At 42.8% G+C, this 18,496-nt stretch overlaps 1 protein-coding gene across 3 annotated transcripts in view; it reads left to right on the forward strand.

The window, feature by feature from the left end:
• The first annotated feature begins 5 nt into the window (after positions 1-5).
• Positions 6-18,496, forward strand: part of REPS1 (RALBP1 associated Eps domain containing 1) — a 97,392-nt gene continuing 78,901 nt past the window's right edge. For 2 of the 3 annotated variants that reach the window (XM_006834620.1, XM_006834621.1), the window contains exon 1: positions 110-262. In XM_006834620.1, coding sequence (XP_006834683.1) covers positions 110-262 — 153 coding nt within the window. Of the gene's footprint in view, positions 263-18,496 lie in introns of all 3 variants that reach the window. The other variant, XM_006834622.1, reaches the window with a different exon arrangement.

An 18,496-nucleotide genomic window follows, 5' to 3' on the forward strand; every position in this document is an offset into this window, starting at 1 on the left:
GAGGCGGAGGCCGGGCCGCGAGGCCGCGCGCTGCCCCAGCAGCCCCGGGGTCTCGGGGTCGGGCCCGGGTGTTGCATGCGGGGCGGGGCGGCGGTGAGCCCAGGCGAAGATGGAAGGCTTAACGCTGAGCGATGCGGAGCAGAAATACTATTCGGATCTCTTCTCCTACTGCGACATCGAGAGCACCAAGAAGGTGGCCGCCAACGGGCGGGTGTTGGAACTGTTCCGGGCCGCGCAGCTGCCCAACGACGTGGTCCTTCAGGTAACGCCGCTTGCCCTGCTTTCCGTCGGGTCCCAAGGTCGGCCCCTGTCCCCCCAGGGGCGACTTCCCGACTAGTCTCGGGGAGTGGGCGCCGGCGCCGTGTCCGGAGGGCCACCCGTGACAAGTTGCACCGGGCTCAGCCCGTGGCGAGGCGGCTGCAGGTGCCCGGGTGGCCGGGACTCCCTCGGAGGTGGTGGTGGTTGGGTGGTCTCGTTCCTGGAAGGCAGAACTCAGATGCAGAGATCTGGAGGGTCGGAGGGAGGGTCTAAAGATTGCCTCTAAAGCACCTAAACCCTGCATTGCATGGCGGCTCCGCAGAATCTGTGGTTTTCACCGCTGGAAGAGCAACTTCAGGTGAAGGACCTTGGCTTGCTTCCCTGTCTTTGAATCCTAGATCTTGGTATATACATAGCTCTTTAGATTCTGCAGAGTATTGTAGTTACCAGTATAAGTAAAATGTATATTTTTCTTTTTAAATCTTTGAATTAACTGAGCAAGTGTTATAAAGTGGGCTTTATAGACTTAAGAATTAAAAAAAAATTTTTTAAGCTAAATCTTAAGGCAATTAAAATTTTGAACATTTAATTAGTGGTTCTCAAGTACATTAGAACTTGTAGTGGCGCTGTAGGATCAGCATTGGACTGCGAACCACAAGGTCTGCAGTTCAAACCCACTAGCCGCTCCTCGGACACCATATGCAGGACCGCTGTGAGTCTGAACCGACTGGATGGCATTTAACAACAGCACAGGTGTATGATAGTGTCAGATCACTCATTGCCTTGAGTCGATTCCCACTCACAGACTCTGCGAGGCTGTAAAAGCTTTATGGGAGCAGAAAGCCATAGTTCTCCGTGGAGCTCCTGGTGGGTTTGAACTGCCAACCTTGAATTTGGCAACTCATTGCTTATTCTACAGCACCAGGGTCCCTTTGAAGTAAACTAGACTGTTTTTCTAATGCCATTCGGTTACATTTAGTGAAACTTGTGGATTTGGGTTGGAAACGAAGTTTTAAGTAACTGAAGTCGAACGTTTATACTCGTCTCAGGCTATAGGCCTAAGTTGGTGGTTCAAACTCACTAGCTGCTCCTTGGAAACCCTATACAGGGTCACTATGAGTCAGAATCAACTCAGTGGCACTTAACAATTGCCCTAAGTGTCAAAGCAAAATAAGTGTTAAGGAGATCTGGGTGTGGCGCTGTAGGAAATAACTGGACTACTAAAAGGTTGACAGTTTAACCCTACCATCCAATCCTTGGAAACCCTATACAGCGTTGATAGAGTCAGCACTGCACCAAATAACAACAGCAGCATTACCCTTAGGGGAAAGCTGAATTAAGTTTTAAGTTTTCTTTATCATAACTGTTTTTAAAATAGAAGGCTGCGTAGAAGTTCTTATCTTCCATATGTGGTAAGCATTAATGTTACTGTTTAATTATTCATAACATACCAGGAACAGTTTTTAAGCTTTTATCTTTATACGGATTCAAGTCAAATTTCCAAAACTTAAAGGCAGCTGCATAGGCATGGTGTACTGTTCTTCAGAGAGTTTGAGCAGGGCTTTGAACTGGTTCAGCCCAGTTCAGTCCTGGGTGCACAAGTGACACCAGAACCAAACTGAATTTTATAGTGTGGGTGAACTGGAATACTAAAAGGTATGTGAAAAATTAGGGGTCTGAGCCCTGCCTGAGACTGAATTTCCCATTTAGAAAATAAGGGCCGTGTGTGCATTGCAAAGTAACCAAAGTCTTGACTGGCCGAGTCCGAGAGACAGTGCTTACCTTGCTCAAACATGGTAGCCAGGTGTGCGTCTTTGAATGTATGCCCCTTCCCACAGTCCTGGCAGTAATCTCGAGTCTCACATCAGATTTCTCGAAGGGCCTCTCTTGATTCTCTCATTCTAGGACTTCAACCTGTACATTTTCCTGTTCCAATTATTGTTCTGGATTCACCTACATTTTTGGAATTTAGGTCTGTTTTGGTTTTACTTTATTGGCCATGGTGTAGGTTCAAAGTCCTGGTTTTGACCCCACTTTGCTGTTAACTGGCAATATGATTAGGTCAGGTACTTTCACTGTGTCTTGTTGTTACAATAGGTATACCCTAAGTGGATGACTTTAACAAACACAATGTTTCTCACAGTTTAGGAAGCCAGAAGTCTGAATTCAGGGTGTTGGTGTTAGGTGGAAGCTTTCTCTATTGTCTCTGGAGGAAGGTCTTTATCCTTGAACGTTTGCTCCTGAGTGATCTTCATGTGGCCTGGAATCTCTCTTCTCCACTCTCTGCTTCTGCTAGCTTGTTGAATCTCTTTTATATTGCTGAAGAGATTGACTCAAGATATACCCAACTCTAATCCCACCTCTTTAATATAACAAAGACAAGCCATTCCAAAATGGAATGATAGCCACAGGCTTAGATATTAGGATTTACTACACATCTTTTTTTTTTTTTTTTTGGGGGGGGGGGAATTTAACATTCTACTGTTTACTCTTTTACCCCCAGAATTCATGTCCTTGCCACATTCATATCACATCATCACAAAAATCTTAGATCAACTCCCAAATCCCAAATCTCTTCTGAAGCATCTAAATTAAATATGGATGAGACTTTAGGTATATTCCATCCTGGGACAAAATTCTTCATCATCTGTTGTTATTGTTTTGTGCCATTGAGGTAGTTCTGACTCACAGTTACCCTATATAGGGTTTCTGAGGAGTGGCTGGAGGATTTGAACCACCAACCTTGTGGTTAGCAGTGAATTGATTATCCTACAGTACCACACCAGGACTGTGAAATCTATAATACTAGTTATCCATTTCCAAAGTACAATGGTAGCACAGGTACAAAGGAGACATTTCCATTATAAATGGAAGAAACTGAAGGGAAAGAAGGATAACACCCATCAGTTCCAAAACCCAGAATGGTTTACAGTCACTCTTGAAAATAATCCTTTGGTCTCTGAAACCATCTGGACAATGGCCCTTCCATCTGGGCTCTGGGTGTTACCCACATCTTCTGAGTTCTGGGTTAAGGCCCCTGAGTTCTGGTCTTCAGTTCTGCCTTCTAAGCTTATTGGTATGGCAGCTCTGTTCTCTGCGTTAGGCAGCCTCATTCTTAGTCCAGTATGTGTTTTGCCCCTTGGTCATGGCATCCCTGCCCTCTCAGCTTTAGGCCACAGCCCCATCCCTCTAGTACACCCTAGCAACCCCACACTCTGGAACCAAGTTAGTGAAAACCCAGCTCTTTGAGATCTAGGGATTGTGTCCCCACCCTTTGAAGCCAAGAAGGCCCTGCTTCTTATGGTCCTTCCAACAGTTCTTTTGATCTCTAAGCTCTTCCAAAAACGGTCCCTTTTTTATTGGAGGACAACAGGTGTAGTTTCGTTGGCCTATTTCCTGACTAGAATTTTAAGAGGCAGACAGGGTTCTTTCCTTTTGTTCTTTCTTTGTCCTCTTCAAATTAAGCTGATGGGTTTTCTACTGTGATAGTTGGTTAGATCCATCAGTCATAGGACTAATCTCTTTAACAAAAGGTTATACGACCACATCATTGGTGAAAATTCAAGGACAAATGTCCTTAGCTTGTACAACAGACTTTTCCAAATCTTGAAATTATGTTTTCATTTTGCACAGTTCATTTTTAAGTCCATCTCTTTTTTCTTTTACTTTATGATCAGTAACAAGTAGGAAGGAAGAATGCAGCAAAGACTGTAAATAACCTGCAGTCTAAACTATTTAGCCCTTTTCAGCAATAGTTTGTTCCCTTTAAGATTTTGCTTAGAAAGCTCATCAGCCAGCTATCCAGCTTCATCTTTACAAGTTCTACTTTTCATCAAAATTTGAACATACTTCAGACACATAGCTGTTTGTCACTACAAAGAGTTGTCCAGTCAGCTGTTTACCCTATTCTTTTAAAGCCTCACCAGCACAGTGAATGTTTCTAGTAAGCTTCTGTTGCAGATGCTAGATGTATCCTCTGAGATGATACTTTCTCTGTAGCTCTCTGCACTTTCCTCTGAGCCTTCTCCAAATATGCTTTTGACATTCTTAGTTCTCCTGAGTCTGTCCCTTAAAACTCTTCAGCCGCTGCCCAATACCCAGTTCTAAAACCACTTCCACATTTGAGGGTGTCTGTGACTGCAACACCCCCTGCCAGTACCAAACTCACAGTGTGCTGATCTATAGAATATGAGCTCTCTATTTTTGCGTAATCTCAGGATAAGCACTGGACTGCTAATGGCAAGGTTGGCAGTTTAAACACACCAGCTGCTCTGCAGGAAAAAGTGGAGACAATTTTTAAATTTTGTAAAGATTAGCAGTCTCAGAACCCTAAACAGGTTTTCTGTGAGTCAGAATTGACTCAGTAGCAGTGAGGTTGAGGGTTGTTTTTTGGTTTTACATATCTTATGTTGCTTTTTAAAAATCTTGGAATGAAAGTTGAGTGTCTGCATATCAATGAGACATGAATAAGGAGTCTTAGCTTCATGCTGGGCCCAGAGGTTAGCAAACTGTTGCTGAAAAGGGCTAAATAGTTTAGACTTCACAGGTTATTTACAGTCTTTGCTGCATTCTTCCTTCCTATAAATTTTGTTTTATAACACTTTAAAAATGGTTATGAAAAAAAAAATCCCAAAACACAAACAAGGTGATGAAAACTGTTCTTAGCTCAGAATCAAATCAAACCGGTCCTACAATTTGCTGAGCCTTGCTACAGAGTGGTGGTGGTGCTTCTCCTCAGATAACTTGGGAGGCAGATTTCCAGTGAGAGACTTCCAGAACATGCTCATTAGTGAGAGCAGTCTTTATACACGCAACAAAAAATAACCTTCAATTGTTTCTTCAGAAACCTATGTTTTTATTGTTTATGTTTTTATGGGGGTTGGGGAGAAGCAAAAATAAATGGACTTTATTTTTATATACAAAGACTTTAGGATTTTCAGTGTGTTGTTTGAGATAGACAAAATTAGCATTCATTAACCTTTTTTGAAGTATACTTAATCCAGTACAAGTTGTTTTTCATGTATATTACTTTATTATCACTCAAAGTAAATTTCAGTTGTCTTTTTGCTCTGCCACCCAGTCTGTTTCCACTCATAGTGATGGCTATAAGGTTTCTAAGACTGAATATGGGAACAGACATCCTCATCTATCTCCCATGGAGATATTGGTACATTTTAACCACTGACCTTGCAGTTAACAAGCCAATGCTTACTTCACAATGCTACCAGGGCTCCGTTTTGTGTAGAACTTAAGTAGCATAAGTATTCAGAAGTAAGCTGCGGGACCTCTCAGAGGCAGGACTGATAATCATATATACCAGATAGCAAGCTGGATGTCTTACAGGCAATTGACTTAAAATTGTTCTAAGATAGAAATGTGAGACAAAAGAGGAATATGGGCTTAATACCCTTAGAACCATTTGGGATTGCCTGAAACAGTTCTCCATTGCTTTCAAAGTGGAAAGCATTTGGGGTCAAATAAAATACAATATTGTGTTATCTAGACTTACAACTGGAGTCCTGGTGTGGCACTGCAGGATAATGTACTGGACCACAAAGTCAGTTAGAACAGCAGAGTTGGTGGTTCGAACTCACTAGCTATTTCTTGGAAACCCTACACAGGGTCGCTGTGAGTTGGAACCATCAACAAAAACATACTGAGCACGGGGCTAGGCTTTGCAAGACATTAAAATGAGAGTAAGAAGCTTTCAGTAGGACTTTGTAAACTAAAGGATTCCACAAGTGTAACAGTGCAGAATGTGAATGCCAGCCCTCCCCTAACACTGTCTACTCAGCTGAGCTCAGTATTTCATAGCAGAGGAAGGCCACAAAAGAACCACAGAGAAGATGACACCATGCTCACAGATAATGGGATTTATAGAGAAGTTAGCAAGTTACAGTGCAGGATCAGAAAATGCTCAGAGGACAGATCTTCCAGTCAGGATAGCCTTTCCTCTGACATGCCACAGACAGACTTCTCTCTGGCCCTTGACCCCTTGTTCTGGCCTCTGCGCCGTTCCTGCAATGTTACTAAGCTCCTATTCCACCATAAGCTCATCTTGAAGATACTCGGTTCTAGCTCCATGGGTCAGCAAACCTGACGCCCCCCAGTTAAGTACTTGCAGGCACCCCTACTAGGCAAGCAGGCCTCTTAGAGGCACTCAGCGTTCACTTTACTCAGCCCACCGCTCTGGTTCTTGGTTCTGCTGCTGCTGCTCATCTGCCACTCCTCCGGCATCACAGCTTTCTGTCCCTGAATCAAGGAGGTTCACTCAGCAGGGATCACCGTGTCCGAAGGACACACCTCCCCTCCTGCCACTTCTTTGATGATACTGTAATTCTTCCCTCCTGCTCCAGAGCTGGCTCATTTGATATCCCTGTTAGGGTTCCAAGCACAATTAACTGTCAATAGCCATTCACAGCGGAATCATAGCATCCTATCACTATCTTCTCCCACCTTACCTTATAAGACCCTTCAGGACTCAGGCTAGAAAAAACATGTTAAAACAATTCACTGCACCCCACCATAGAAGTGTGCTGTAGTAGAAAAAGACCCCAAATTGAAATCTCTATTATAGAGGTCCTTTTATTAAGTTGTAAAGATGATAAAGACAAGACAAAGACAAATTCTCTGAATGAGGGATACCATCATCATGAGGCCCAAGTGGTGTCTAAAGGACTGAAAACCACGTGGCCAAAATTCTTCACTAAATTATGATGGGTGGCAGAGCAATGCATCCCAGGCGCAGACAGGACTGTGTAGCAAGAAAGGACCATGACTGGGTTACAATACAATACAGGATTGGAGATTCGAAAAGCTTACAGGATTGACTCGGGTCCTCAGACCACCTTGGTTGGATGGAGATATGACTCATAACCATGAAACCCTGATACTCTGTTGGTTTCCGTTGGGAGCATGTTCAGGCAAATACCTGAGAGTGAATCTGTTCCTTTCAGGGCTGGCTAGGGAGTCTACTTTCAAATACATTCTGCCTGAGGGCAGAGCTTTTTTACATTCCAGTTAATGGTCCGAAAGAATTCAGTTGAGGCTGAATTTTTGTTAAGACTCAAAAAGGGATTTAAGTTTTCCTCTGGTGTGGCGCTGTAGGATCACAATGCGCTGGATCACAAAGTCATATTGAACATAAACAATTGTAAACTACAGCCTTCTGTACATCAAATGTTCAGACTTGGAGCTCTAAAACAAGAGGTGCCAAGTCAGCTCAGACTCATAGCGACCATGTATATGGTTTCCAAGGAGTGGCTGGTGACTTTGAGCCACCGACCTTGCACTTCAAATAAACCTTGAGGTCAAGTTCTTATCCTATGGTGCCACACATTTGTTGTTGTTGTTAGTGCTGTTGAGTTGGTTCCAACCCATAGTGACCCCGTTTAGGGTTTCCAAGGAGCAGCTGGTGCGCTTGAACTGCTGACCTTGCAGTTCAAACTGATTTTGCAGTCCAGTGCGTTAACCCACAACGCCACACCGGGACTCCAGTGTCACATAAACCCAAGGGAGGTAGGATCAGGAAAGACTTCTTTATTGTTAATCCTGTTGGAATTGAAAGCTGGGAGGGCATACAGGCAGAGGAAAACCAGGACCAGAGGTGGATTATGTGGGCGCCTTTAAAGGACCAGCCGATGGGTTTGTTGAAGTTCAAGTAGATGATGTATTGGGAATAATGGAAACTAGAATTAAAAAGAGAGACCCTATTACAAAAGAATTTTTTGAAAAACAGACTGGAGAGTTTGTTTTCCAGTATTGCCTAGTGAGAGTTTTGGAGCCCTGGCACTGTGGGATAAAGCACTACAAAGTCGGTTTGAACCACAAGGTTGGCAGTTTGAACCAGTCGCTCCTTGGAAAACCCTATACCGGGTCACTGTGAGTCGAAAGCAACTCAGCGGCACTGAACAACAACATGTGAGAGGCCTGTTGTGGCACTGTGGGATAAGCACTGGGGTACTACTGTAAAGCTAGTGGTTCAAACCCACCAGGTGCTCCTTGGAAACTCTATGCCAGGTCGCTATGAGTCGGAACCAGGGTGAAAACTGTACAATAGCAGAGGGTCAGGATGAGTTGTTAAGTGCTGTTGAGTCGGTTTCTGACTTCCAGGGACCCTGTATAGTATTTCTGAGGCTGTAGATCTTTATGGGTACAGAAAGTCTCAGCCTTCCAAGGAGCAGCTGGTGGGTATGAACTGCTGACCTTGTGGTTAGTAGTCTAATGCTTATGCTACAGCACCACCAGGTGTGTGCTCTGAAGGGTAGCCACTCTGTGGGGTGCTCTGTGAGATGTTTTGTTGAGTTTGTATATTGAGACCAGGTTATCAGAGTTAGTAGATCACTTTGAGCTAGTTGTGAGGGTGACAAAGAATTGTAGATTTAAGTGAAATGACTCATAAAAACAATGGTTTAGGAGGCATTTGTCAGTGAAAAACTTGGAGACTGACTTGGGAACTGATTCTCTGTTGCATATACACAGTTGTGTTGTTGTTGTTGTTAAGTGCCATAGACCAGTTCCGACTCATAGCGACCCTGTATAGGGTTTCCGAGGAGCAACTGGTGAGCTTGACCGCTGACCTTGCAGTTCACATGGCTTTGCAGTCTGGCGCATTAACCCGCAGCGCCACACCAGGGACAAATGTTGGGGAAAGAGAAGGGGGAGAGTTGTCTCCCATCCCTTTGGGGTCATTTGGCAGTAGGTGGAGCTGTGGGTTAATGTGCCAGACTGCAAAGCCGTTTGAACTGCAAGGTTGGTGGTTCAAGCCCACCAGCTGCTCCTTGGAAACCCTATACTCGATGGCACTTAACAACAACAAGAGACATTTTAGATGTCATAACTGGGGGCTAGTGGGTAAATGTCAGAAACACGTCTAAGCATCCTACAATACACAGGACATTCTCTTATCCCAGCTCCAAATGTCAATATTGTGAGATTGAGAAACTTACCTGGACACCGGTTGTGGTTGTGGTTGTTGTTGTTAGGTGCCATCAAGTCGGTACCGACTCATAGCGACCTTATGCACAGCAGAACGAAACACTGCCCGATCGTGGTTAAGTACCATCTAGTTGGTTCTGACACATAGCAACCCTGGGTTTCCAAGGCTGTAAGTTTTTGTTGTCTTTGTTAAGTGCTGTCGAGTTGGTTCGCATTCATAGCAACCCTGTATAAGCTTTTCAAGGAGCAGTAGGTGGGTTTGAACCGCTGACCTTGCAGTTAGCAGAGTCCAGTGCTTATCCTGAACTACACCAGGCTCCTTAGTGATGGTAGTGGAACAGACATCTATGGGAAAATTTCATGATCTTTTCATTCCATTTTCCACAGATTTTTTTTTTAAGCCCCCTTGTTTCTCCTTGTACAGGAGAAATTATGAAGATAGAATTGCTAGGTCTGAGTTACCTGCCAGTACTTGGGTGAGAGAAGAGTGGGATAAGGATAAGTCTGCTTGATAGCACTTACAGTTAGGAAAGGCTAAGAAGAGGGCCTGCTTTGTTTTGTTAGGAGTCTTATTTCAGGCATTTTGAGATGACCATGCAGATCTCTCTGGTAGCGTAGTGGTTACGAACCAGGCTGTGAACCGCAAGGTCAGCAGTTCGAAACTACCAGCTGTTCCGCAGGAGAAAGATGAGGCTTTCTGCTCCCATAAAAGATTTACAGCCTCGGAAACCCTGTACAGGGTCGCTGTGAGTCGGAACCGACTCCATGGCACATAACCAGCACCAACCATGCAGATCTCCAGGAGCTAGTTGAAAATGGATAGACAGCAGATGAGCTTCCTCTGCTATGTCCTCCCTGGATGCCAGTTCTCACAGGGCTAGATTCAGGTGTTCAAGGTATCTTCCTCTGACTCCCTCACTGAAGTATCTAAGGGGCAGGGGACAGTGTGCTGCCCATAGTCACACCTAACAGACCCTTACACACAGTGAGCACACACATACGCGTCAGGTCCTTGATTTATCGTTTTTCAGCAGTTGTTAATAAACGTCAGAAGGCTGAGTCATCTGGGCAGTGAGGGGAGAACAAAGAACAGAGGGCCCAGAACTGAAGGAGGAAGGAGCTGCCTATTATGTTCTCATTTTGAGGCGAATCATTTTCATGCCAGAACTCATTTGATCCTTACAGCAACCCTGTGAAGTGGGCATTACTCTTGTTTATTAACGTGGAACTTATGGGCAAAAAGGTTACTGAGTAGGATCTCTCCCATACCATTTCTTACCATCACTGTTTATGTGACTGAGGAGCAACATGAGAAGTACAGTCCAGCTTGTTTTTTTCTTTGTCTGTAGTTCTTCTGAAGAGTAGAAATTTTAATCGATTTGATCTTGAGCTATATATGTACTTCCTCCTTGCCAGTAAATAGTTTTATGCATGAAGTTGTCTTGAAACACAAAGAAGTCGGAGCGTCCGAGCGTCCGAGTGGTACTTTAGACTCACACAGACCTGATTTTTTGTATTGCTACACTGTAGTAGTTACGAATCGGGCTGTTAACCTCAAGGTTGGCAGTTCAAACTACCAGCTGTTCCACGGGAGAAAGATGAGGCTTTCTGCTCCAATAAAGGTTTACAGCCTTGGAAACTTTGTGCAGGGTCACTATGAGTCGGAACCGACTCCACTGTAGTTAACAACAACACACCTATCACATATCTTAGGTTCGTTGTACTTGTTTTAGAATAACAGAATAAAACCTGTTTTGAATTTAAGGGTTTGTTCTTGAAGACATCAGTCAATAGACAAAATTAACACTTGGTAAAAATGTGGTGCTGTGGGTTAATGTGTCTTCTTCTAGTCGAGTTGTGATCATCCAGCCATTGAAGCCAGGTCAAGTGGATACTGTCTGCAAGTATGGGTGTTCTTGTGTATCTCCCCTCACTTTATATCAGCTGGATGCGTCACTCTCTGCTCTAGTCCTCTGTGGCCATGTCACTGTCTCTGGGCCCAGGAGTCCCCAGGTCTTGCTATACTGCTGGCCAACCAGGTCTCAATCCGGGGTCACAGGAGTCTATTGAGTGTAGTCAGACTTAACTAACAACTTCATTGCTGTTTTTCTCCCACTTCTCCTTTTTGGTGACCAGCCTGGTCTCCAGGCAGATCACATGCCTGCTTATGTATTCCCCTTGAGTCTTAGTCTTGGAAGGGATTTTGCCCTGAGGGGACCCGACCACTTGCCTTGATGGCTCCAGGCGAACAACTTGTTTGTTCTTGTAGTAATATCAGTCGGACTGCCATTATTGTTTTTGATTTTTCCTGTCATTCTTTCTTTCAAGAATTATCTTCTGTTCTTCTAGCTGCTCCAGGCTGGTCTGCTTGTCCTTTCAAGTGGAAATTTCCCACCTCAGAAGATTCTGGATGGTGTTCAGGATTACATATGGTCTTATGTAATGCAGAGGCTCCATAGGAAGCCTCCTTCACTGGGCATGTTGTATCCCTATTTTAGGCATTCCAATCAGTTATAGGCTGAAGAAGAACTTACAAGCTTTCGATGGTGATGTTTCTGGCCATTCCTTTCTCTCCCCCTAAAGTGTCTATTTTACAATGGTAGGCAAGGGAAACCAGGATTCAAAAGACAGACAAGCATCTTAACATTATTTCTCCCGTCTTGCCCATTCCAGCCATGTCTCAATCCCAGAGCCCTATGGTTCCAAGGTTGTGCATACATCATTATTTATCTCTGTCCCACTTAGTCCATGCAGACTTGCCTAACTGTTCTCCCATCTGCCTTGTTCTTCCATTCCCTTACTCCTTTATGTGTATTGCTCCTCCCCCCCGCACCCAAGCTATCCTGTGTTTATTCCCTACCCTGTGTTCATATATCCTGGTAACCAGCAAAGAGTCCCCCTCCCCCCTTTAGTGTGGGTTCTTTTTCTTAATCTTTTACAATAATGGTCCTATGCAGTATTTTTCCTTTTGTAACCGACTAATTTCACTCAGCATAATGTCCTCAAGGTTCATCCATGTTATGTGGTGGCTTGCAGCTTCCTTGTTATTTTTCAAGGTAGCTTAATATTCCATTGTTTATATCTACGAAAGTTTGTTTATCCATTTTTTTCTTGGTGGGCATTTAGGCTATCTTTCTGCTATTTTCAGTAGTGCTACTATGAACATTGGTCCATATTTACTTTTTAAAATTAATTTTCCTGTTGGTTTAGTCATTTATTTTTCAGTCAACAGCCAGACCTGAATTCTTAGTATTTTGGAAACCTGTAAGCAGTTTGAGCCGTAGAAAGGCATGGGAGGTTAATACAAGGAGTGCTAATCTCATGGTCAAGGAGCTCTGGTACCATAGTGGTTACAAATCGGGCTGTGAGCCGCAAGGTCAGCAGTTTGAAACTACCAGCTGTTCTGTGGGAGAAAGATGAGGCTTTCTTCTCCCGTAAAGGTTTACAGCCTCGGAAACCCTGTTACAGGGTCTCTGTGAGTCGGAACTGACTGCACGGCACATAACAGCAATGCAATCTCACGGTCAGCAGTTCGAAAATACCAGGTTTTCCACGTGAGAAAGATGAGACTTTCTACTCCCGTAAAGCTTTATAGCCTCAGAAACCCTGTTATAGGGTCACTGTGAGTCAGAACCGACTCCATGGCACATAACAATAACAACAAACATGAGAGGCAAGTTACAATCTGAACTTTGTGACCTTGAATAAATAACTTAGTGTCTGAGATTTTTTGTTCTCATTTGCCATGTGAATGGATTGGATGGGATTTTCATGATTTCTGCCTCACATGACTATCATTATATAGGGATAACCACTCTGTCCAAGCACACCCCTGAGAAAGGAGCACAGTGATTGATGGGTAATTCCTCCACCATTATGATGTTGGAATTGCTTTCTTTGCCTTTCTCTAAGGGATATAATCACTATAAGTGGAAAGGAGTTCTGGTCTGGCACTGTGGGTTAATGCATCATTGGTTTGAACCATAGAGTTGGCAGTTCAAAGCTCACCAGCTGCTCCTTTGAAACCCTATAAAGGGTCGCTATGGGTCGGAACCGACTCGATGGTATTCAACAACGGCAACAACAACAAAAATGGAAAACTAATGAAAGGATTGTAAGGTATGTGGCCAGTGAGGATTTGAAATGTGTGCATTTCCCTAGTTTAGGTTTCATTTGTATAGTCCTTCATTCATGAAATGCTAAGCATTTATCTTAAATCGGTTTTGAATACTTTCAGCAGCTACTTCTTAGTGGTCACTGCTTGCTGTACTCATGCTGTGTACGCTGTAGTGGGAAATCAGACATATTCCCTGTTGGATTTTAACTTGTGCTAAAGTTGAAAAGGAAAAGGAAAAGGTCCGTACAATAGTAGAACATCATGCACGAGCACTATGCATGAATCATGAAGCTTTGAGAACCTACGCAGGGGGAAGGGAAGGCCTCTCAGGAAGTATGGTGAGGAGGAGGGAGAATCAGCTGCTTCACCTTGGAGAACAGATGTGAAGTGTCTGCAGCTGGGAAGAACCCGGTGTGTTTGAGGACATGAAAACCTGAGACTTGGGCAAGAAGGGAGCTTGTCAGGAGCAACACATAGCAGGGCTTGTACACGTGATTCAGGAGTTAGGATTTTAACAAAAAGTACAACAACAATATTGCTGAAAATTGCCATTATTGGTTAACTGGGAGAGGAATGTAGGCATTTGTTGCTGTTTGTTTATGATTATTGTTTGTTTGGTGATGATTTCACAAGTTTTATTTATACATCATTAGAGAGATGCAGATGAAAACTACAACGCAATGCCATAACCCTCTCCCCTCCCCCCCAATAATGGCACTGATCAAAATCAAACTGAGAACAACAAGTGCTGGTAAGGACATGGGGAGATTAGAACTCTTACACACTGCTGGTGGGACTGCAGCATGGTGCAACTACTATAGAAAATGGTATGGTGCTTCCTTTAAAAGGTAGATACAGAAGTACTATATAGTTGAGTGATCCCACTTCTAGGTATATATCATAGAGAAAGATATATCCATGTTCATTATAACATTATTCACAACAGTAAAAAGATGGAAACAACCTAAGTATCCAACAATGAGTGAATGTATAAACATGCATACATAGAATACTGTGCAGTGTTAAAGAATAACAAATCCACAAAACATCTCAGAACATGGATGAACCTGGATGGTATTATGTTCAGTGAAATAAGCCCATCACAAAAGAACAAATATTGTTATGAGACCATTGTTATAAAAAGTCAAGAAAAGGTATACACATAGAAAGAAACATTCTTTGATAGGAGATGAAAGGAGGGAATTTACTAGTAGTTGTTGTGAAGTGCCCTTGAATCAGTTCCAATTCGTAGCAACTCTTATAGGATTTCTGAGGAGCGGCTGGTGAGCTTGAACCTCCAACCTTGTGGTTCCAACTGACCTTGCAGTCCAGCTCATTAACCCATAGCACCACACTGGATATTAACTTGGGTGAAGAGAAAGGCAATACACAGTAAGGGGGACATCGGCATAACATGACCAAAGCAAAGGAAGACACTGGCTTATATGCAATAGTAAAAGGGAGCAGTAAATGCTATTATATATGCAGTCCTGCAGTAACAGTAATGAATAATCATTTCCTTAAGTAAGCCTAACAGGTATAGGGTGGTAGATGGAAGTATAGCCCCAAGTATATATATATATATATATATAGATTGACAGGATATTCCTACATTAAAAAAAAATATATTTTTTTTTTTAAGCTTTTATTGTGAATCCAGTGATAGCTTTTACAGGACACATCATCGGTTTTACACACAACCAATCATACTTTGTTTCATTGCAATGATTACAATTCCCTCTATGTACCATCGATTGACAGTATTTACCTCTACCCCACCCCATTTATTTTTCCAAGTTTTTATTGTGAATTGAGTGATAGTTTACATGGGAGAACATCGGTTTTATAAGCATCGTTTCATTGCAATGATTACAATCTCCTCCATGGACCATCATTCAACAGTATTTGCTTCTATTCCCTTTGTTTTTTCTCTTTTTTTGTGTGTGTGTGAGGTGTGTCAGGGGAGATGTACATAAAAACACTCAGGAATATATATAATCATTTAAACAACCAAAGGGCACATTCTGCAAGCCTGCTTCCTGGCGGCCAGAACATAGCCTGTCTCTTTCCATGAGTCTAAAGTCCTCAGCTGCTCCCTCTCTCCATGTTCTCATCTCTGCTTCCATCTCTGGTGTTGCTGCTTTTCTGGATAGGGTCCCACATTCTGTTCCTGCTCTTCTCCCTTGATGGTCCTAGGGTCCTTTGTTCCTGGACTATAAGATTACTACCCCCTTTTTGTTACAAAACTTTCACCTTTGCAGTTGTGATCCACCCCCCCCCCCTTTTTTTTTTTTTGATATACACAAAACACACAGAAAATACCTATTGGTTTAAATGTTCAAAGGGCACATTTGCAAACCAGCCTCCTGACTGCAGGCACAGTGCTTTTCTCAGTCAGTGGGTCTGGTATCCTTAGCTGCTCTCTCCATGCGTGCCATCACCTCTGCTTCTGTCTCTGTTGTCGCCGCTTTTCTGGTTAGGCTCTGCTCGTTCTTGTCCCTGTTGATGGTCCTAGGGTCCTCTGTTCCTGGAATGAAAGATTAACTACTTTCCCTTTTGTTGCACATCTTCTACCTTTACAGTTGTGACAGTCACAATTAGTAATGATACATACAGTCTGGTAGCATAGTGGTTACGAATCGGGCTGCAAACCTCAGAACCTCAAGGTCAGCAGTTCGAAACTACTAGCTGTTCCGCAGGAGAAAGATGAGGCATTCTGCTCTCGTAAAGATTTACAGCCTCGGAAACCCTGTCCTGGGTCTCTGTGGGTCGGAACCGACTCCACGGCACATAACCACCACAAATTTATATGTACTACAAATACATGCAGGTATATTCGATGGCACATAACAACAACAACAATATATTAGAGTATACAGGAGGCAAAGTTATGCAAGCTTCTTAGCCATAACCAGACACCTCGAGTGACTGAGTCAGTTGGGCTTTAAGGCTTAGGACCATAGTGTTGGGGGACATGTAGGTCAGTTGACATAACATTGTCTACAGAGACAATGTTTTATGTCCTATTTTAATGAATAGTGACTGGAGTTTTTTAAGCTTGCAAGTGACTATCAAGAGAAAGCTATTTGTCTTTTCTTGTCCTGAGCAAAAAGAGTGACGAAAATGAAAGCCTCCTGGAAATAGTCCAAAGAACTAATGGACCATACAAACCCCCAGCATCCAGGATCGTGAGGCCAGAAGAAGCAGATGGTACTTGGCTATTACTACCAACTGCTCTGATTGAGATAACAACAGAAGGTCTTGGACAGAATGGGAGAAAAAGGTCGAAGAAAATTTTAAAGACCAGATGTATGGTAGAACTCTTGGACATCCTTCAAACCGAGAACTTAATGCAATCCAAGAGATAATCTTTCAGCCTGGAATAGACTGGCCTATAGAGTGGACAGGAACACCCATGAGGAAAATGCTTCTTAGAGCAATCTACCATATGAAACCAGAAGGGCAGCATTTGCTCAAAAACAAAGTTCAGAAGACAGGAAAGATGGGCAAATGGAAATGGTCAGTTCAGGTAGGAAGTTGGAAGGGTGCTGGTACACTGAAGGACCTACAACTAATGTAACAAAAATGTGTAATTTGTTGAATGAGAAACTAATTTGCTTTGTAAACTTTCACCAAAACAGCAATAAAACGCCCCCCCCCCAAAAAAAAAAAAAATTTTAGAAGCTTGTGGGATACTCAAGTGAAGATGTTAAGTAGAGAGAATCAGTAAATCTTGAAGGATCTCAGAGGTAGTTTGGAGATGTCAATTTGGAGGTTGTGCAAATTGTACTCGATAAATAAAGCCATGCAAATAGATGAAATCAGTGAGGAAGAGACTGGAGAGGTAACAAGAGTTGCCTGAAGAACTCTGAAATGGAAGTCTAGGAAACTATGGACATTTTTAATTGGGTAAAGTGGAAGCCCTCTAGTAAAAGGAGGCTAAGAAAAACTGCCAGAGTGATTGGAGGAAACTTAGAATGTATACCAAGTGATACAAATATTTCAAGAAAGGGACAGTCAACCGTATTGAGTTTGAGGGTTTAAAAGAGTCAGTAGAATTGTGGCCATTGTTTTTGGCAACCTAGGATTTGTTGGTGGCTTTGATGATGCAGTTTCATGGATTGGTGGAAACCAAATTTTAAAGACTTGAGAGATAAATGGTGGCAGAGGAACTGGAGATGGGTTTGTTGTTGTTAAGTGCCACTGGATCAATTCTGACTTAAAGCGACCTGTATAAGGGTTCCTAGGAGTAGCTGATGGGTTTGAAACGCCAGTTTTCCAGTTAGCAGTTTAGTGCTTATCCTGCAGTGCCACACCATTACTCCAGAGACTGGTATGGAGATTGCTTTTTAAAAATCTCTTCCTTTGAACGGAAATAGAAAGGGAGTAGAATCTGGAGGTGTCTAAGGAGATAAAGGAAGTCAGTTTGTGTTGTTTGTTGAGTATGAAAAGTACTTTGCTATGATTTTAGTCATTCAGAAAGCAGGAAGTGTTGGTTAGGACTTCACAGAAGGTCAGGCTCTTGAAAGGAGAGGGAGCACTTCTTCAATTTTAACAGGAGGGAAAAGGGAAGAACATAAGTATAGAGCCAGATGGGTGGGGCAGGGAATGAAAATGTTCTAGCCTCATGGCTTCCTTCTCTTTACTTACAAACTGAGGCAAGAGTAACAGTTTAGTAGCAACAAAAAATTCCATTCACAGTAGCATAAGAAAGAATAAAATGCTTAGGAATACATATACGATTTTTAAGTCCATTATTTTTTAAGATTTGCTTTTAAGTGTCGTTGAGTTGGTTCCAACTCATAGTGACCCTGTATAGGTTTTCCGAGGAGCGACTGGTAAATTTGAACTGCCGACTTTGTAGTTCAAACTGATCTTGCAGACAAGTGTTTATTTTATAGTGCCACACCCGGACTCCATATTAGATTTAGACAGGGTGAAAATGTGATTTAGTATGGGTGGAAGCCAGTTTCCATTTGCTGACTATGATTGGGTAGTATGCTGAGTTTACAAATATTTAATACAGATATTATAATTAATTTTATGGAAAATTATATGAATGAGACAGCAGTTTCAATCTATAGTACTGCTTTGGCTTACTTTCTAACAGTTAGGATAATTGTCACTAAATTATCATAAGTGAGTCAGAACCGACTCGAATTCACTTATCAACAACAACAATGC

Source organism: Chrysochloris asiatica, unplaced genomic scaffold, assembly GCF_000296735.1.
Source record: "Chrysochloris asiatica unplaced genomic scaffold, ChrAsi1.0 scaffold00013, whole genome shotgun sequence".
NCBI classification, from domain to species: domain Eukaryota; kingdom Metazoa; phylum Chordata; class Mammalia; order Afrosoricida; family Chrysochloridae; genus Chrysochloris; species Chrysochloris asiatica.